We start from the raw sequence: 22,080 nt of genomic DNA, 5'->3' as shown, positions 1-22,080 counted from the left end.
CAATTATTTTTCATGAGACTTTCTTACCGATTTGTGACAAGGCAAATGCTTGCTATTGCTGATGATTCGGCAGTTCAGACGTTCACTTTTATGATAAACTAGTCATAATGAAATACATAATACTATTATTAGAAATAATGTTACTACAGTGTGAATGGCTTCAAAAGAAATCAAGATCGAAAATGATTTACTGTAATCGTTAAATGTGATAGCCAATTCAGCCTCTGGCAATGAGGTCAATGGAAAATAGGTTAAGAAAGTCACGTAATAAATCAGTCAAATCAATCATGATAATCACTTGTGTTCTAATGACCAATGAATGTTCATAGACCCACTTGAGGCACATATGTTTTCTTCCGATTGTGTGTGAACTATTCGCTTCCATTGTACTTTGTGGATTGTTCAAAATCCTTGAGCATGTGACTCGCGATTCCAGCCCTTTTTTTCAGGTTGTGAATATACTGATCACCTTTTCATTGTTCACCAAGTTTAAGAGGAACACCACAACTATACACTACCCTAAGTTATCCATATAGGCATGTTCCGAAAACGTTAGTTTTTGCACATAAATGCAGGATTGAATTTCCTAGTGGCCATGCACAATTTACATTGTTTAAGAACTTAAAAAGATTTATAAAAGGTTCATATATCTTAAAAACATAGTACGCTTGCAATAGAAAAATCCATTCATATGATTCTACAGCATTTGACCCCTGGAATTATGATGATGTATAAGATATTCCCTCCGTCGCTACTACATCTCCTGTTGTATGGTCAACAAACTGTCATTTGCCTATCACAACGTGATGCTTGTAACCAAATGCCCATAAACACTTAGCTTTCCACTCATCAGTATAAGTAATCATCCCTGGCTGGACATCAGTCAGTCAATTACAACGTAGAACTTCGTACGTACATCAGTTCGAGTTGCCATACCATATTAGCACAGAAATACAGTTGTCGATTCAAATCCCTTCGAAGACACCTATGATCGAAAACTAGTAGCCTACGAATATCCCCTACTTATACTGGTCATGTTTCACTAACATAAAGTATGAAGGGACGAACTGCTGCACAGTAATCCCGTCCTTTGGTTGTTAGACGGATATCTCGCCTACGCCACAAATGACGCAAGTTGGAGAAAGCTAGACGAGCGTTCTGTATCCGTGCTGAGATTTCGTCACACACCAGACCACAAGGGCTGATGAGACTCTCAAGATAAATGAAGCGGTCAACACGCTCAACTACTTCACTTTCTATCATTAGTTCGGGTGTCGATGCAACCCAATCCTGAAGTGACATTTCACACTTCGAGGTGTCAGAATCACATCCCGAACATGCGTGCATTGTTGCTTATGGTGGTGAGAAGACTCTGCATCTTGTCGACATCTTCACCAAATAGAACTTTCACCGGCATATTCTAGGTCAGCAAGTGAATCTCCCCGTTGAATAGGTATCAAGGTTGAAACCTGTCATTTTCTAACATATTGACAGTTTTTTTGAAGACTTCTATCCCAAATGTCGAAACCTGCGTAGCAGGTCTAAGGGACTCTTACATACCCAATATAATTTAAAACTCCTTCCTCTACTATATCTCCGCTTCATCTATTTCTGCCATCTTTACCATACCTCCGAGCGATCGATAAGAATCGTCAGTATACGGTTGTGGAGATTTTTGAGTTTCATTAAAATCGTGGGCCGATCAATGTTAGACCACCATTGAAAACATGAGATCGAAGGTCCTAGGTTCGGTTCCTCCGTACGGGGTCGTGGATGCGCACTGTCTAATAGTCCCATACTAGGACGAAACGGCTGTCCAGCGCTTTGAGGTCTCAAGGGTGGCCTAACATCGATTGGTTCACGATTTCAAATGATAAGTCTAAAGTCAGATGTCTCGGAAATACTGATACTGTGGTTATGTCGAAGCATTTATTATGTCAGCTAAAGCGGCTGTAAGCGTACCGTTTGCTATACTTATTCAACTAGTGGTAGTCAACATTATCTCCCTCGATGTTAGACCAGAATAAGCGTAGAAAGTACCCATTCGTGCTAATTTCTCTCTTCAGCATGCATTGCATCACAGAACTATGCCATCTCGATAATCTGCACATGGTCTTACAGTCATTTGGCTATCACAACCACAAACAGTGGAAGTCCTCAGTAATCATTTGTCACTGAGTTATACAACCGTCATTAAAATTCCCAGTTAAACATTCGTTAGTACGCGTTTTCGGTTCAAATGTGCGTCATGGCCTTGAAGTTACTATCTCAACTCTTATTTGTTCTTTCTTAAAATATAGTGTTACCATCTTATGATGAATAAACTAATCTCAACTCGCTTACCAGGTATAGATTCATGTACAGGTTTTTGAGTCACATGCTAAATGTAATTACTAATAACTCCTGAAACTTAAATTTGAATCTATGACTTAATGGCTGAAAATCAAACGTCTTAAGAAAATGAACCATCGCTCCACATATGATGAGCATTTAGGATGATTTTATAAAACACATTTGCATTGCGTTTTGCTTTGCATCAATTTCATGCGAATCGCATCTCGTTTTGTGTATGGATAGACAAGACATAAAATATATCGATCGTGTAAAATGTCTTCGTGATATATCTTGTGCTAAAACACTTGAAAGGAACATCATAGACACTCCCGCGATCACCATAATTCTGCATTTCAACCCCAGATAGTAGTGAGAAGGGTTCAAAGTAAGAATAGAAGCTTTACTTCACAGTTAGCTTATTTTCATGAATAAGGATATTTATAGGTTACTGGGTCATTTTGACGTTCTAGAAACCTCTGGGAACACTTCAAATTTAGAAACAAAATAGGCGGTTACCGTATTGAGTGCTATGCATAATCCATCGCTTTTCTGGAAGTTCCCGAAAACATTTCCATTAGATGGTGATTAGACGAAATACTCTCAGTCTTTTCCTTGTTTCTGATAACTTTATCAAGGAATCCTTGATGAATTTCAACGCCCAACCTTTTCATGAATTATTTAATATGATGACAAACAATAGGTTATGCAAGATTTTAAATTAACCCACTTGAGTGATGTGAAAATCTTTTTTCTCTCCATTATTATCTGTATATTGTATTGTTCCATCACACATAGATTTTGTTTATCCGTTCTGAGTAAAAAAGAACTTACCTTATTAATAATTTACTCTGGTTATAAAAAAATATTATTTAGAGTTGTCGAAGGTCAACGTCCTAAATGTGCATTGTATTGGCCAACAAGAACTTCTTCCTCCTTGTCAAAAGATCAATCTATTCCGCGTAGTAGTGTTCATCCAGTGGATACAAAACACACCCCAACAATCAGTGCTAGTTATGGAGAATTTCAAGTGACTAATTGTGGTGAATCGATTGAAGCTGGTGGTTTATACAAACGAAGTGTTTTAGAAGTGACATGTAAATCTGCATTAAATGATGTCCATAATTCTACTACTCATATTGGTGTTAGTAGATTAGAACGCAATCGACAAAAATCTAAAATGAATGTTCAAAATTCCATCAAGGTAAATATCACATGAGGCTTGTTGAATTTTGTCATTTACTTATGTAGATTATAAATTAATCATTTGAATAGAACTTTGCAGTTATTTTTCACCTTTACACATTGACTGACCGCTTAGTAGTAATGTTGCTAAACGAATAGCTTGGAGCTCACATCTGAGGCTGTGGCTAACCAAATTTAAGCTTTTTGGATGGAATACGGATTGCTATTTGGTATCAACTAGTATGAATTCCAAATTCCAAATAAAGTTCTGTTTAGTGCCTAAATTTGAACAATATATTCCATCTTCCGTTCGCTTTAGATATGTTTGAGAATGTGATTTCCAATAGATATATGATTTCTGATGGGTGTTTCTAGAAGAATCAACTGTCATACATGTAGTTAGTGCATTAAATAATCTGCGTTATGAGTTTTTTTAACATTACACAGACTGTAACTACCTGATCATACGTGTCCCGAGGTATTATTTACATTTTATGAAACAATCAATTGAGCAATGCTGATATTAAGTATCGGGTATTGGGAAATGTGACAAATCTATTGACGATAGTGTGATTCCCCGTCGAATGAAGTGATTAAGACTTATTTTACGAATGCCTAACCGCCGCCTACCTCACTGCGAGATGTCCGCTGGTTTAGAAGTAAATAGATTGTGAGAAACCTAGGTGGGGTCAAACCAAGACATTGCATCACTCTATGAAACTGGTGGATACATACTACCTGATAAGATAACTGTGATTAATGGGATTTGAAATGTTCACATTAGCTACGATACATTCAGTCACCCCCTTGCTCCCAATCTTAAATTTCTGTATTCCTTATCATTTTGTCTTCTGAGATCATATTCTGATTGTTTACTCTTCTTCATTATCATTACTACTCCTCTGTTTATTTTATTAATTTGATCGCATCGACCTTATATGATTTGGTAAACTGAGCCAAAGTATATTTGTGCCACTTCCTGCATTGATCATGACTGATAACTAACTGACTTTCCATTTAATATACTTAGAAAAGCTCGCTAGCAGATATATCATGATGTAATTTGAGTTAAATAATTTTGTACTTTAATCTTCTACACCTGCAGTTAGATTAGTTTTACCAAAGGGGTAATAACAGGTCGACGCTTTCTATTGATTACAATAATCTTGTGAATTTCCAAAACAACTTTCGTGAACCCTTAAATGATTTAAACTAATAGTCAATAACCTCATTACTTAAATTACTCCTAGTTTTATCAGTACAGGGCTTTACTAATTGTTTTTGATTGGAGTCCTAAACTAGGATAAAACAGTTTTCCCTGTACTTCCAGGTTTTCTATAGTTCCCTTATTTAAGTCGGTAAATGATCTCAATAAAATACTACTACTTTTTTCCAATATTAACAATCGAGTAATTAGATTAAGTTATTTTTAAAATGAAATGAATATAAGACGAAAAGAATAAACAATTCATTCCAAATGATAATAGCTCATCATGCTATTAGATACAATCACAACAATAACAGTCTAAATTCCAATTCAAATATCCTTTCCTCTTTCTCTCAAGGTAGTCCCGTATAATTCATCTCATACAATAATCGTTCTTATTTTTGATCAAATAGACATTACGAAATTTACAGAAAAAATAAGCTAATTAATCGAAATTGAAGCACTAATATTACTACTAGTATTTCCATCACTTACCTGAGATCGTATAAATGATCAAACTTCCCTCTTCATCTAATTAAAATCAATATCCAATATGTCAGTCAGTCAGCGACAACGTAGGACCAGGCACATTTATGCATCGGTCCAAGTTGCCATACCTCGTTAGCACAACAAGATCAACACCGGATTCATAGAAGTAATTAATTTAGTGGTGGTAGTATATAAAGAAAGGTTGTATAAAAGGATATAGTATAGGAAGGAAAAAAGTTATGAAGCAATTTTAATCTCAAGGTTTAAGGGAAGATATGTAGTTTCAAATGAAAAAAATGTATGGGAATTGTTTAACTAAATTAAATAATTGTTGTGTTCCCATATATACTTTCAGTATATTATTACTATTACTACTTCGTTTCTCTATCACTGTATTGTATTTATGCATACTTGTTATGGCTAACGAATGAGTAAAACTTCTGCTTTCATCACAACGTCTGAACAAACCAGAATAGCACTAAATAAATTAAATGTTATCACACTTCTTCATACTTTCAATTCATATGATGCTGTAGACCCGATAATCAAATAAACTCAATTCTTAATTAAGAGATTAAGAGTTCGAGCGCAAGATCGAAAGTTCTGTGTTCGAGTCCAACGTGTGGGATTGTGAATGCGCACTGCTGAATAGTCCCATACTAGGACGAAACGGCCATCCAGTGCTCCCAAGTTTTCAATGGTGGTCTAGCTTAGATCGACTCATGAATTAAACTCTTAAAACTACTACAATCTCCACAAATCTTCATTCTGATATAAAAATGATTAACAAATAGAAAAAAAGATGTAATCAGTATTAAATTGTATTTACGAATTTACGATCTATAAACTGACTAATTAAAGAATATTTGAACCCCGCCATTTATAGTTTACTCAGACTGCAACTTTAGGAATTCGCATCTCGAATTTTTATCACTTGTGAACATTGAAGTGTTACGTCCTTGACTACACGATTATCGTATCACCCATTCACTTATCCAACCAAAAACGAGGTTAATACGGTAAAAAAAGTAACTCTAAAGCTTTAACTTACAAGATCTGACCTATAGATGCACACATAATTGGTATATGATAAATTTATATGTCTCAAACACTGGTGCATATAGTCTGAAACATTGACAAGGGGCATAATTGGCTTCTTCAAATAACGCACCTGATTTATAATCCCTCAACAGCCATTTGATCTTGTGATTGCATATGGGAACAGATAAGTGATATGTCTACACTCGGTCGGCATATTACAACTAGTTGAAACTAGGAAGTTACTAAACAGCTTTGTTTCATCTTCATATATGAAACACCTTAGCAAATTCACACTTATGGACCTCTCTAGAAATCATCTTTTCTATATAAACGGCAGTGCTTCCTAGCTTGGAGTTGCTTTGCACCTGAGATGATAAAGGTTAATACTCTGAATAGATAAGTATACTTAGTAATTTTATATTCAACACATGGAGAAAGCGTTCCATTTGTCGTCCCATAAATTCTTTCATACACGTTGCGCTACTTATAAGTAGTGTGAACTGTCACAAGTATATAAATAAACAAAGGGCTGAAGCTTAGGATGTCATGAGCAAGAAGGTAGTTAATGTTTTATAACTGTGTGATGTGACCATATAAATTAAATAGATTAAATGTGATCAGAAAGAGCATAGAAACATAAATAAGTTGGTAAAAGGTAAAAAGTTAATAGACAATGAGACTAGTGGGAAGATGATAAATCTGCATACATCTGTATGAGACTTCCTAACTTTCTCACAAAAAACACTCTTCGCTACAACTTTGCGATTGACATTCTCTAGACAATCAATGTTTAGGAACAATCTGAAAGACAAGCTCCCGCATCTGGCAAATTGTATGTCCGATGTTCCTGCTCCTATGATACTAAGTATATAGGTTATTCGATGCACTTTCTATCCATGAAAATTCAAAAACATTTTTCGTCTGCGCTTTTAAAAAAGAGTGAAACTGATCAATGAGAAGCTCCTTAATCAAACACTTTGTAAAAACAGGCCGATCGATCATAACAGACACGACATTTAAATTCATTTAAAAGGTTAGTAGAAAGCTTTTTCTATACATCTGAAAACACTCGAACTGCGCACAAGGAAGAAACTTATCTAAACTCTCCTTGTACCACAGTCTTAACATTCCTTTTTTTCTAAGGCCATCACCCTCTGTCCCCTCTCCTTAATTGGCCTTTTACTCTCAATAGACGTGTTTCTGTTTCCGCGCTCTTTCCAAGCTCATATCAACCTCAACGTTTCATCTGATCATATTACACAACCTCACAGAATCATTAATTATTCCAGATCTGCTCCCATAATGGAGTCGTTAGTGTATATAGTTTAGAAATCCCAGATGGATGACGAAGCAACTGTTCAGTTATTCCTGGTCCATGATCTCATAAAGTACATGTTTCTACTAATCACATTTATAAGAACAGAAATATTCGAAGACGATAGGTGTCAGGTGTGTAGAATCGCAAGAACCACACACAAAGACATATTTTCCACTATTGTTTGACTCACTGCATATTAATTAGACTTAATGGACAAACTATTTTCTCAGTAAGGTGTTGTGAAAACTATTAAATTTCAAAATATTTATGAATCGAAAACCATTGAAAGCATGGAAGCACTAGACTTCCGTTTCCTCCTATTATGAAACTTCTCATCAGTGCCTGCCTACGAACCTGCACGCAGGAATCGTAACCAGAACTTCCGGTCTCGAGTGCGAACACCTAGCCTCTAGATCTCTGACTCAGTTTCCAATAGTCTTAACGTCTAACTTCATTTGATTCACGACGCTGCTTAATCAACGGAACCAATCCACGTAGGATATGAAACACTCACCCACTTAATATAATGGAAGAGGTCGCGCAATATCGTGGATTGATCGAAGTTGGACACTAACACCATTGGATGTCAGCTTAGTGGTCTGGAAGTTCAGTGTTTGCGTGCGAGACCGAAGGTCCTGGTTCCGATCAGTGCGTGTGTAATCGTAGATGCGCACTACTGAGGAGTCCTATACTTGGACGGAACAGCCGTCCAGTGCTCTCAAGTTTTCAATGGTGGTCGAACTTAGGTCAGTTCATAATTTCTATACATTTAAACTATTTTTCTCTTAGTATATAATCAGTGAAATCCAACATGTGCCATTTCATTGTTTCGAACGTCAACCAGCGGGAAATTACGAATCCCTACTAATGTTTCCAGTTTAAATTATTAATTGTAATCGTAAATTTTATTGTATATATATTTAATTAAAGATGATTGGTTTTACTCGACCTGTATTTAAACTGATAAATAATATTAAAAGTCATTATTATAATATTTATTTCGAAACATGAAGTTCACCACTGCCTTACTGTTATCATATATATACCTAGTGTCTTGATGAAAATCAAATACGCATGTATATTATACATTTGTATTCGTGTGTGTGCTTTTTTGTTTTTTGTATGGTTTTGGGAGATATAATGGTAGCCAAGACCTAAGCGATTCATTATATCATATAATAAACTATATTGTTCAGTGTATTTTAATGTACTTCACTATGCATTGAACGTTTCATCTATACACACATATACATAACTAATTTGATTTTAAACTAAACTACTAACTTAAATAATGTCAAATTGTATCTATAAGTTGTGCTAATTGTAATTTTAAAATATTCAAACAAGTTGTGACTTGATAAATTGATGGACAATGTGTCGGATTGTTTGAAAAAAAGCTAGGTTCCGGGTTCAACTTTCAATGTAGGTATCAACAGTACAAGGTTTTTAACCATCAATTTTCCAATGTTCAATAAGTGTGCGGTATCCAGCATCTTCGAGTATTTTCTCGTTCATTTAATGTATGATTGCTGCATATATGAATGTACTTTTCACAGAGGATTTCCTTTTAAGCTCTAAGTTTCACTGCATTGGTGTTTTCCATCCAGCATGCTGGGAGACGCTACACTAATCTATTCATAGTATACGGATGTAGTTAATTTGCGATGCTTGGGAAGAAATCTTCAACGAAAATTACATCCTTATATGCAACACTCACCCACTAAATAAACAGAAAATGTCCGAAAATACTGGATAGTGTACACATATAGAAGATTCGAAAACTGACAGACAACCTCACAAACACATCAACACTGATATTTCAGGTGTACATCTTGTTGATAAATCCTGAATAGGATGAAATGTATGGGTCTTTAATCTCACTTCTCAAAAATATGGTCAGGAGGAAACAAATATCATGTTATTTAGAATATACTTAGAAAGTGATCCTCGAGCTGCTTCAAACGACAGTTAAATTGTCCGTTTCTTATTCGAGCAATGGCACGGTGATTATTCAGCCATATCTTAAATGCTACGAATACATAGTACAAATTTATGCGTAGCTTATGTATGGATTATAAAACCGGGTATTAATGAACTGAACAACTTCAATCTGTCTAATTGTTTGAATGTGATAAATTGGACAGATATATAATTTCTCACAAGTCGTTTACATTGTTGACTTTCAAACTTCGTTAACAGGTGAATGACAGTGGTTTTTGTAGATTCTACAAAACAGATGTTTTTTGCACTCTAAGTCTTCTCAATGTTTATTATAGTTATGGTTGATATATTTCTCTCTGTTTTCATCATTCATTTCCTCCATTTCAGGAATCCAATGATAATACTTTGTCAGATAATAAGTTAACAGTGTATCATTATTTATATTTGGGTTGGCCGGATTTCGATGTTCCAGCGGATTCTGAAGAATTTTTGAAATTTCTACTCACTGTTAAACAAAGTCATAAATCAAGATCAAAATTATTATTCTCATCATCACTGTCGTCATCGTCGTCGTCAGTACCACCACCAACAACAACAACGTCATCAGGATCGTCAAATCACAAAACAACTTTACAATTCGATTCTCTGTGCCCATTACTGGTACACTGTAGCGCTGGTATTGGTCGTACAGGTAGGTGTATGTATACTTGTCATTGTGTTTTGTTTGAAGGTGATGATATGTTATTTCTTGTTAATCTTTTATCATCAATCTAACAGTTATTTTATGGAATTTACTGATTAGTTTTGGTATGTTTGTGAGAATATTATATAAAGCTATTGAGTTTGATTCCTGGAAGGTTTGTGAATGCACACTAATAACGCGTTTCATAACGTAAACAATTGTCCTTGATTTTCAAAGGTTCTGCACTTAAAATCAGTTATTGACAAAAGCAATAAACGACAGTTTTTGTCACTGATTGCTTTATTCTAGTTCGAAACCCAAAATCATTCAAAATACACACACCCACATGATTAAACTCAAACATTTTCCGTCAAATTATATGAGTACAAATACTACATTTAGGTAAAATCAAATGAGTTGTACCTCCAGCTATCAATACTTTTGTTTGTTTCTGTATACGTTCCTCATAAAACCAGAATTATTGCAGTTGTCTATTTGTCTTGGGGAAGATTCACAGCTTAGTTGGATGGTTTTACTGTTATCGAGCTCTCTGAGCTAGATGGCTCAATTACATAATTTTCATTAACATTCTTGACAATATCTTCAATTCCTAATTCATGTAGAAGTGAGCTTCTTAGTTATTCCACAAGTGGAACGATGCGATACCATTGAGCTATTCGGGCTGCCACTGACCTCTTGTCAGTCAGCTACAACGTAGGACCAGGCACTGTATGACCTCTTGTACAATGAGGTATTTACAATTGACTGAATAATGGCCAGTCTCATTTTTGTCTAGTAAATTATTATTTATCAAATTCTATCGATCAATTCGGATTGTGGTCTCTAGTCTAAGTGGCGTACCATCTCGTCCACTATTTCGAGGTGTTAAATGATTGTAAGCATTTGATAAGATACCGTGAACTGAGTCACTTATAGTAGCCACATTACTACTACTTGACAGATAGAATCTAATCAGCACTAAAATTTTCGACCAACACAACACTAGCTACTACTCAGTCAATTGTAAACATCTTGGTCCTACCGGAATATAATCGCTTGCATCTTCCAGCTTCTCCATTGGGACTATATATAACAGGCTTACTTTCTCCTCGTACATATACTCTGTGATGTATTTCCCGTAAATGTTTGCTTTTGAAAGTCATAATTTTCAAAACTCGATCAAACTTTTGCTGAGGTTTATATAGGAATAAAGTAATTATCTTGAGCAAAAAATATTATTCTTCACATAAGCCATTTGTTCCCTCGGGATCCTGAAGCTCATGTAACCATTGGTTACTTATATCCATATAAGTAGTATATGGTGTGGGTCAGACATAGAATGTATTTTGGCAGAAATCCGATGAGGGAAGGACTGAAATGAAGCGAAATCGGTAGGAAAATGCACGAACAATGGAATAAGAGAAGAAACAGTGAAGATTGAAACAATTGGTTGTTAATTTGCAAATTGACTGTTCATTGTTTGGTAATCATAATTTATTGAGATAGTCTGTAATCTTTGCTTAAATACATTCGATTGTCCCCAGTCGTGTTCTGTTCACTACATTTGGTGTCGCTGCCAACCAGGAGGAGGAAGGGTGCTGTTCTGCGGACGCCGCTGCGGGTCTGGAGTTGAGGTGCTAGTTGGGGCAGTCTGGTGTGGAGAGTTGGCGTCGAGTGGAGTGTTCTGGCGGGGCGGCGTTGGCTGTAGCGGGTGCTGTCGACGGAGAGGAGCAGTGGGACGTGCGGCTGCTGGGCGGACATCGGATGTAGATGGCTCAGCAGGCCGGCGGAGTACGGGTGTTGAACGTCCCAGGTGCCGGGTGGATGCGGATGTTGGTGCCCCGGCAGGTCGACGGAGCTATGGAGGTCAGCGCGCCGCAGACTCGACATTCTGACGAAGAGTTTGGCACAGACTGCAGTGAAAGAAGATAGTGGCATGGCGAGCAGAACCACCGCATGAACGAATGCTTTAAAGGGGGGACGAGTGTGGTGTGGTCTACTTATATCCATATAAGTAGTATATGGTGTGGGTCAGACATAGAATGTATTTTGGCAGAAATCCGATGAGGGAAGGACTGAAATGAAGCGAAATCGGTAGGAAAATGCACGAACAATGGAATAAGAGAAGAAACAGTGAAGATTGAAACAATTGGTTGTTAATTTGCAAATTGACTGTTCATTGTTTGGTAATCATAATTTATTGAGATAGTCTGTAATCTTTGCTTAAATACATTCGATTGTCCCCAGTCGTGTTCTGTTCACTACAATGTGACCATTGGTTTGGAATCAGGGTTTTCCAACTCTCCTAGGTGAATCCTCCATATCGAACAATCCGGTTAAAGTGCCGGACATTCGGTTTCCATCCTCTCAATTTCGTAAACAACAATAATGCCGTAAGAATGCAGTGAGTAGGACTTCTCTGTCAGTGGCTGTATACGCGTGGCCATGTGAGAGCGTTTTTAGAGAGAGAGCATACTCTCCCCACCCTCGACCGTACCAGGGCATTTCGAGGCGCTCTCTAACGTCTTTTATTTTATCCTATTTCAAAAACGTTTTACAATAGTACACAAACTCTTATCAAACATCATTGTGACTTTCAAATCCATTAAGTTATATACTTTTGTTTTCTAAAACCGTAGTCAGTTGTCTGTTTTCTTAACCTCTTATTAGTTGTCTCTTCTTCTTCTTCAATATCCTTTTGTACTTTTTCAGAAATTGTTCAATTTTTAAAAAAAAAGTTCTCATTTTCTTCTCTTTAGGAACATTTGTTACAACAGATATTTGTTTACAACAAGCACTAAATGAAGGTTATCTTGATGTACCAGATGTGATTAATCGATTAAGATGTCAACGTGCCGGGGCTGTACAAGTTGCTAAACAATATGCATTCATTCATCAAGCACTTGTATCACAATTGTCAAAACAACAAATCAATAAGAATGATGATAACCATCACAGTGGTGGTGGTGGTAATGATGATATTACTGTACTGTAAATATTCACCCCTTCCCTAAATCTACTCATCTATTAAACCTTTATATATTTACTCATTGTGATAAATCAAAGCAAGATTACTATTATTATTATTACTATTATTATGCTTCTTTGTCGTCGTCTTTTTCTTATATGACCTACTAATACCTCTCTCTTGTTGGTGTGTGCCTTTTTTTTCGACTATTTTTTTCTTTGGAAAAATCGCTTCTCTATTTCGTGTAGTTTTTAGTGTTTTATCTTTGAACAGTTCAATTTCTGTTTTGTTTCTGTGTATTTCTTTTGTCTATGTACACATTTATGTGCATATTTGTTTGTTTTCACTGAGTTTTATTATTATTATTATTATTATTATTATTATTATTTATTGTCTATTTCCTATTGAAATTGTACACAGAAATATCACTAATTTTATAAAAACTTGACTGTATTCTCTCTTTTTTCTCTCGATTAACTGATAACACAAATTTATATTTTTTTTCTTTCAATTTTTTGTTTTCTGTATACAGTGCATCTATTTCAATTTTCCCCCCCCCACACACAAACACACACACACACATTTCACATATACATAGAGAGATAAACTCATCCACGATGTTAATCACATTAGATCTTTTTATATAATTCGATTAAATCATTGAATGTGTAAAATTTGACCATGATCACAATCAAATGAGTCATCGTCTGATATAATAATAATAGACTAATTTCTAAATCCTTCCTTCTTGTTCACATATTGTTGGACCTCCACCACCACCACCACCATCACTACATCTATCATATGGGATTAAATTTAATAATTTAAATTATTATTTAAAAAAATAAAAATCAATAAATACACTTTGTAAATAAATACTTTTTTGGTGTGTGTTATTTATTGATTTTTTCCCAATATTAAATAAAATCCATAAATATGTATAATTAATTATCGCGCATTCAACAATCAATATTATTATCATTATAGATTATTGCTGTCTAAAATATTCTTTATTTGCATTTCCGTTAAATTTTTTTTTTTTAATTATCAAAAGAGTGCATTCTAGTTTATAAAAAAATAAATAAATAAAACTGAGTCATGACATTTAAGTACACTTGATTTTATTATTTATTATTAGATTGTATGATGTACACTATCTATCTATCTATCCATCTATCTATCTGTTTACCTACTTATCTACCTATATCAATGATTTATAAATTGTAAAATATATATTATCATTATAATGTTCTATTTTCTTCTTCTCTCATTTACTATACGTTCTCTATACATTTTGTTTGTTTGTTTTTTTATATTATTTTTCTATATACTACTATTATCATTTGATGTGTATTATATTCAATGCATCATTTAATAGCTTTTGTTTAAATGTTTCTTTTCTTCTCATATTCCCCACCTCCTGTTTAAAAAAAAAACGACTCGTATATACATACATACTGTACAGTTAATTTGATCGTTTACTGTGTGTTCTAGTTGAATATCTTCCATTGAACATAGATAGTCTAGATATACATATATGTGTTATTGAAACTTCACACATTTTGTTAATATCAATGACAATAATACTGTTTCCAAGATATATACATATTACTTAAATTTATGAATTGAATATTTATCATCACATGGTAACATCAATCACAGTAACATTTAGAAAAAAAAAACAACTCAGAAAACACTGAACACCTAGTTCATGCTAGTTTTAAATTCCAATAGCATTGTTCACTAAGGATTCATTTCATAAATCAATTATACAATATCTTAGTTATGCTATATTTGTATTACAAATGTATTTTATTAATTCAATTATTGTGATGTATAAAATAGATCATGTTGAAAAAAAAGATATCTTGTTTATTCATGGGGAATTGTTTGTTACTTTCACTTTTTATAATTCAAAAGAGAAATAAATCATTGACTATGTGGAATTTGATTTTTGTTCATTGAATCAGAAGGAGTTTTTGTGGATGTTATGGTAATTTTAGTAGTTGAAATCATAAGTCAATTAAAGCTAGACCACCATAGAAAATCTGAAAGCACTAAATGGTCTTTTCGTTCTATTGTGCGACTCCTCAGCAGTGCGCATCCACGATCCCACCTCGCAAGATTTGAACCCAGGACCTATCAGTCTCGCGCGCGAGCGCTTGACCTTTAGACCACTGAGCCGGCATCCAACGGTATTAATGTCTAATTTCAACCGATCCACGAAATTGAGCGACACATCCACCATTGTCTTCAGTGAATTACTATCTCACAACCGGTTGAACTCCATCGGAGTCCCACACTAGAACGAAACGGTCATCCAGTGCTTCCAAGTTTTCCATGGTGGTCTAGCTTTAATTGACTCATGATCTGAACTATTGAAATTACCATAAAATATTTGTTAACAATTCAAAAGAAAAGAAGCTAGAATTCAGCATAAATCATATATTCAATCATTGTTCAATATTCAACTTATCGAAAATAGAATTACAGTATAAATTTATCTAATACATAAAAGGTATCTTTACATAGAGATTTTTAATATTCTTTTTTGGAAACTCTATAAGAAATATTACTTCAAGTATAGTTTAAGGATGGTACTAATCATAAACTGATAGTGGTTGACGAACCAGAGAACTATTCTTCTTCTGTTAAAATTGAATATAGTCTAATAATCAAGTCCGCAACGTGCATTTCGTCCTGTTTGGGACTCATTAGCCGGACTTATCTGCATCTCAATGTTGTTCACTTGGGAATTGAACACATTACTTTTTACTTCAAATGCAAACCCGTTGTCCATTAAGGTATTTAGCTTATATAGTCACTAGCTTACGCAACGGGTATGAATTTTATTCGTATATGTTTGCGATTAGACGTTGCTGATAAAGAAGACTGCAATGGACTTTTTTTTCTATTGGCATATGCTTATTATTGAGGTAATCCTCTCAGGACCCATTTATCCTTAAAGTGACTTATTAATTGCAGTCCCTAACATTAGCAAACAGGAAATACTGACCCTTACAAGCTATTTCCTTATAGTTTCAAACTAAGTGATAATGTACAACCCACGACCCTATATGAGATTGTATTCAAGATTCTTAGCTACAACTGATGATGAGAATGATACTATTGAATTAGATAATTGGATTTCATCTCTGTGTGTAGTTTGTCATTTTAATATAAATAAGGAAATGAAATCTAGTCAAGATGTTGATAGAAGCAACAATAAGTCTATTTGAGGCATATTGGTTGACCTTGATTTGCAAACTGGTTAATTTAAAAACAGTAGAAGAGTCTTGTTGTAAACATAAATTACGGTTCAAATAAACTGTAAAAGTATATGTCTCAATTGTTCAAAACTAACGGTAAATTTCAAAAACGTTTTTACTTAAATCTAGTCATTTCTCGTTATCTTTAGTTTGCTAAGTAAAAAATCACTGGTTCACATTTCTAATGAATTTAAGAAATACCTTGACAAACATCTAATTCATTCACCAATATAACCCCTGACCAGGATTAAAATCTATCGAACACAAAATCCTATCAAAACTTCAACAATTCTTTCAGCAGGTCATTATCATGATTGGTCTAATTAAAATTACTTATCACTATTGTCTGATATTTTTGTAGCCCTATATCTGGCTCCAGGTAGGACTATAGGTTGATTGTCATTGAGTTATTGAAATATAGATGTCACCAATCCTGGCCACCCTCGTTTATAACTATGGACTTAACTCGTGTTAGTGAATAATGAAATTAAATAAGTCAAATATGAGAATGAATTCTGAATACGTGTATTTCATATAAACGTTGATCCAGACAAACGACCAAAGAAACTAACCGAAAAGAAGAGAGCGAAGCAAAATGGCACGCAGCAGAGAAGGCATATAAGCTAACTCAATTTAAGCAAGTGTCATTCAATATTTATAATCAGACAAAATGAGTTACAGACATGTAATGAGTAGGATAAGAGATGTACACACATACGCTTATATAAAAACTATCAAGGTTGATAAGTTAATAAGTGACAGGGTAAACAAGTGGCTTGAGAAGGATGTATAGATTGATCTGTCCAGAGGCTAGAATAACCTACGTGGGCTTGACATAGTACCAGCCCCTACAGCAACACCTTTGTTAAGATCAAGAGAATACTGGATGATGGTTGCGATAATATATTATGAAATAGCAATAGTAAACCTCTCTGATCTCATACAAGATCGAATATATCATCCAATTTTTATAAATCGTATGACTTAAAATGATTTTAGATTTCATGTGTGGTAACTAAAATCAGTTCATTAACATGAGATTTATCTGAGTGTATTTTGAACAAAAATAATGACTGTGCATATTGTTCTTGGTACAGTGAAATATGATCTGATTTCATTGGGCACTTTTTCATCATATCTAAATGAACGAATCATAGATTTTGATTTGTTTCACTGTTTCACCAAGCTGTTTTTTTTCCTGCAATAGGTTCATGAATAGAAAGAAATATGATATAACTAATTTTTTTTACCTTTTACAAGTATCATTTATATATTTAATTGAACGCATAAATATTGGTACAAAAAGACACCAGATACATATGCGCCATAAAAATCTCATTTGATTTGTGTGAGGGCTGTGATACAACCCAGGTGCCCAAACTGAACCAGATGGTTTTCATAGGGGGCCACACTCGCAGCCTTTGACCTGAAGGTCTGATCCACAAGGCAGTGGAGCATCGTAAGGAGATGAAAACCCATGGTAGCCGGTGATCAACGATTGATCCATACGCCATTTGTTCCCTCAGGATACTGAAGCCCATGTGCACCATTGGTTTTAAATCAGGGTTTTCCAACTCCCCTAGATGGACTCTCCGTGTCCACCAACCCGGTTAAAGCGCCGGACATTCGCTTTTCGTCCTCTCAATTTCGTAAACAACAGTAATGCCACAAGAAGGCAGTGAGTGGGACTTCCCTGGCAGAGGCTATATATTCGCTGGCTATGTGAGAGCATTTCGAGAGGGAGAGTGGACTCTCCCCACTCTCGGCCGTACCAGGGCATTTGGGGTTATTGAATCAAGAGATTCGATAACCAATAATTCTACATACTGAACATACGGTTTAAGTAGAAATGAAAACAACCTTACAAGATTTTATTCAAACAATTTTTCGAGAAATAATGTTAATTAAGTTGAGTCCTCTATGATGGACAGTATAACCATAATACTTTCATTAGCACACTAGATAACATCATTTTTTACGATCACTCCCATAAAGTGCAAGTCTTTTATTGCCCCCAAATACCCTGGTACGGTCGAGGGTGGGGAGAGTACGTTCTCTCTCTTAAAAAGCTCTCACATTGCCACGCGTATACAACCACTACCAGGGAAGTCCTAGTCACTGCCTTCTCACACCACGGGTGTTGTTTACGAAGTTGAGAGGACGAAAAGCAAATGTCCGGTGCTTTAACCGAGTTGTTGGACACGGAAGTTCACCTAGGGGAGTTGAAAAATCCTGATTCTAAACCAATGATGTACATGAGCTCCAGTATCCTGAGGGAACAAATAACGCATGAATCAACTGTTGGTCACCGGCTACTATGGAACTGCATCTCCTTATGATGCTCCACTGCCCTGTGGATCAGATCTTTAGGTCAAAGGCTCCGGGTGCGGCCCTCTGGGAAAATCACGTGCTTAGTTTTGGGCACCCGAGCAGTATCATAACCCACACACAGATCAAGTGACTTGTGTGGCTCATATGTATTCGATACCTCTTTTTACTAATATTTATGTGTTCAAATAAATTAATAAATGAATAAGTCTTGATCACCATCACCAAAATAACAAGTAAAATTATAACGATAGTGTTCAATCAACTATCCGTAGGTTTTTTTCATTTTCATGCATTTAGCTTTAGATGTTGACACTAGTGTATTTTTTACTAGTTCATTCTGGTTTATTAGTCAACAAGCAATGTTTAAGCCATAGATACTGGTTAGTCTTAACAAAGTCATATATTACCTGCGTCTGAATTCTAGTCGAATTGAATGAGTCATTCATCATACATGCTGTGAGCAGAATACAAATCAGGCGATCTTTTTAAGGTAATTGTGATGATGACTCATTACCATTCGTTTGTAAATTGTATGTTTGATCAGACATTATGATTAGTTGGGTATTTTAGTTGACGAGCCATCTAGATTTTATTGTAAGATTAATCCCAGTTAGGGTGCTACTAAAAACTAGGGTCCACTAGACCTCACTTTCGTCCGAGAATGGAACAACTTGACTGTAGGTATCCACGGCCTCACCAGCTACAGAATTTAAGACCCTCAGAACTTGCGGCGAATGCTTAACCATTAGGACCAATTTGTTGGCATTCGGTGGTACAGTTTTCAAACTTCAGTCCATCCCCAACACGGTATGTAGGTCACCGAGTTCATTAGTGACAACTGTTCCATTCTAGGCATGTCTAAAATCCCTAGTTTTTAAAAGTACTCTGAGATCAATTCATGATGAATATCACAAATCAAAATGACCTTCACGAACCCATTCGTCTAAACTACATTTTAATTCAATGATATGAGGAGTATATTGGATATCCGTCCAATGGTTTTATTGAGAAAGTAACATAAACTTCATTTAATATTAATAATTATGTAATGACTTAACCGGATTGTAATGATCTTCAAAATATTAATTGATCTAAAGGTAAAATGCTCACCGAGCTCAATTCTTAGCTGGATCAGTTTTAGCTGTAGACTGCTAACAAACTTTATAATATGACGAAACAACTGTCCAATGCTCCACAGGTCCTCAGCTTACTTTAATATGTATTGAAAACTAACTTCAGTTTACAAATCACAGTTGAAACATTGGAGGAGAGCAATTATAAACGATATTTATCTTTGATAACTGATACTTACTTACTAAAGCCTGTTACCCCTCGTCGAGGAGCATAGGCCGCTCAACAGCATTCTCCATCCAACTCTGTCCTGAGCCTTCCTTTCCAGTTCTTTCCAGTTAACATTCATCCTTTTCATATCTGCTTCTCTTTCCCGGCGTAATGTGTTCTTTGGCCTTCCTCTTTTCCGCTTCCCTCCGGATTCCAAGTTAGGGATTGAGTCGTGTTGCACATTGGTGATTTCCTTAATGTATGTCCGATCCACTTCCAACGTCTTTTCCTAATTTCCTCTTCAGCTGGAAGCTGGTTTGTCCTCTCCCATAAAACGCTGTTGCTGATAGTATCCGGCCAATGGATGTTGAGTATTTTGAGTAGACAACTATTTATAAATACTTGTACCTTCCTGATGATGGTCGTAGTAGTTCTCCACGATTCAGCTCCATACAGTAGGACTGTCTTGACGTTCGTATTAAAGATTCTGACCTTGAAATTGGTTGAGAGTTGTTTTGAGTTCCATATGTTCTTCAATTGTAAAAATGCTGCCCTTGCTTTTAAAATCCTCGCCTTTACATCTGCATCCGATCCTCCTTGTTCATCAACGATGCTCCCCAGGTATTTGAATGTTTCCACCTCTTCCAGAGTTTCGCCATTAAGTGTGATTGGGTTGGTGTTCTCCGTATTGCATTTGAGAATCTTGCTTTTCCCTTTGTGAATGTGGAGGCCTATCGATGCGGAGGCTGCTGCTACATTTACTGTCTTCATCTGCATTTGTTCGTGTGTATGAGAGAGGAGGGCTAGGTCATCTGCGAAGTCCAAATCATCTAATTGATTCTGAGCTGTCCATTGTATTCCGTGTTTCCCGTCAGATGTCGAATTCTTCATAATCCAGTCAATCACTAGAAGAAGAGGAATGGGGAGAGTAAACAGCCTTGTCTGACTCCGGTCCTTACTGGAAATGTATCTGTCAGCTGTCCTCCATGCATGACTTTGCACTGTAGTCCATCGTATGAGTTTTGGATAATGTTGACGATCTTCTGAGGAACTCCATAGTGTCGAAGAAGTTTCCATAATGTTCTCCTGTCCACGCTGTCAAACGCCTTCTCATAGTCAATGAACTTGACGTATAGTGATGAGTTCCACTCAACTGATTGTTCAACGATGATCCGTAGTGTCGCAATCTGGTCTGTGCACGACCGATCCTTACGGAATCCAGCCAGTTGATTCCTAAGTTCGGCGTCTACTGCGTCTTTCATCCAATTCAGCAGCACTCTGTTGAAAACTTTTCCTGGTACTGATAACAAACTGATGCCTCTGTAGTTTTCACATTGGCTCAGATCTCCTTTCTTTGGTATCTTGATGAAATATCCTTCTTTCCAGTCCATTGGCACTTGTTCCTCTTCCCAAATCTTCTTGAATAGAAGGTGAAGCATGTTTGCAGTTATTTCAATGTCTGACTTCAGTGCTTCTGGTGGTATATTGTCAGGTAGTGCCGCCTTCCCACTTTTGATTTGTCTGATGGCCATCTTGACTTCTTCGATCGTTGGTGGAGTGACATCTATAGGAAGGTCAGTGTGGGCTGCTTCGATGTTCGGTGGATTCAATGGCGCTGGTCTATTCAGCAGTTCCTCGAAGTATTCTGCCCATCTTTTCCTCTGTTCTTGAATCTCAGTGATTGTCTTTCCTTCTTTGTCCTTTACTGGTCTCTCTGGTTAGCTATATCTCCCTGCCAATTTCTTCGTCGTATCATATATTTGTTTCATATTCCCTTCTCTTGCAGCTTTTTCCGCCGTCGTTGCTAGTTCTCCCATGTATTTCTGCTTGTCGGCTTTAATGCTTTTCTTCACTTCCCTGTTAGCTTCTGCATAGTCTGCTTGTGCTTTGACTTTCTCTGCTCGTGTTCGGCTGTTGTTAATTGCTAGTTTCTTGTTCTTCCTTTCTTGAATTTTGTCCAGGGTTCCCATAGAGATCCATTCCTTGTGATGATGCTTCTTAGGACCAAGAACCTCCTGACACGTTGAAGTTAGTGCT

The 22,080-nt window shown here is 36.0% G+C and overlaps 1 protein-coding gene across 1 annotated transcript in view; it reads left to right on the top strand.

The window, feature by feature from the left end:
- The window catches only part of Smp_144810 (non-receptor protein-tyrosine phosphatase,putative), a gene marked incomplete at both ends in the record, with an annotated part of 60,253 nt that extends 47,064 nt beyond the window's left edge, over window positions 1-13,189 (top strand). The window contains 3 exons of the mRNA XM_018791060.1: window positions 3,208-3,344; window positions 9,900-10,203; window positions 12,954-13,189. Of these exons, the coding sequence (XP_018645766.1) occupies window positions 3,208-3,344; window positions 9,900-10,203; window positions 12,954-13,189 (677 nt within the window). The remainder of the gene's footprint in view (window positions 1-3,207; window positions 3,345-9,899; window positions 10,204-12,953) is intronic.
- Between the last annotated feature and the right edge of the window lie 8,891 nt (window positions 13,190-22,080).

The sequence above is a fragment of the Schistosoma mansoni genome (assembly GCF_000237925.1).
Source record: "Schistosoma mansoni, WGS project CABG00000000 data, chromosome 7 unplaced supercontig 0100, strain Puerto Rico, whole genome shotgun sequence".
Lineage (NCBI taxonomy): Eukaryota > Metazoa > Platyhelminthes > Trematoda > Strigeidida > Schistosomatidae > Schistosoma > Schistosoma mansoni.
The sequence above is the reverse complement of the archived record's forward strand: the minus strand, read 5'-3'. Positions and strand labels throughout refer to the sequence as shown.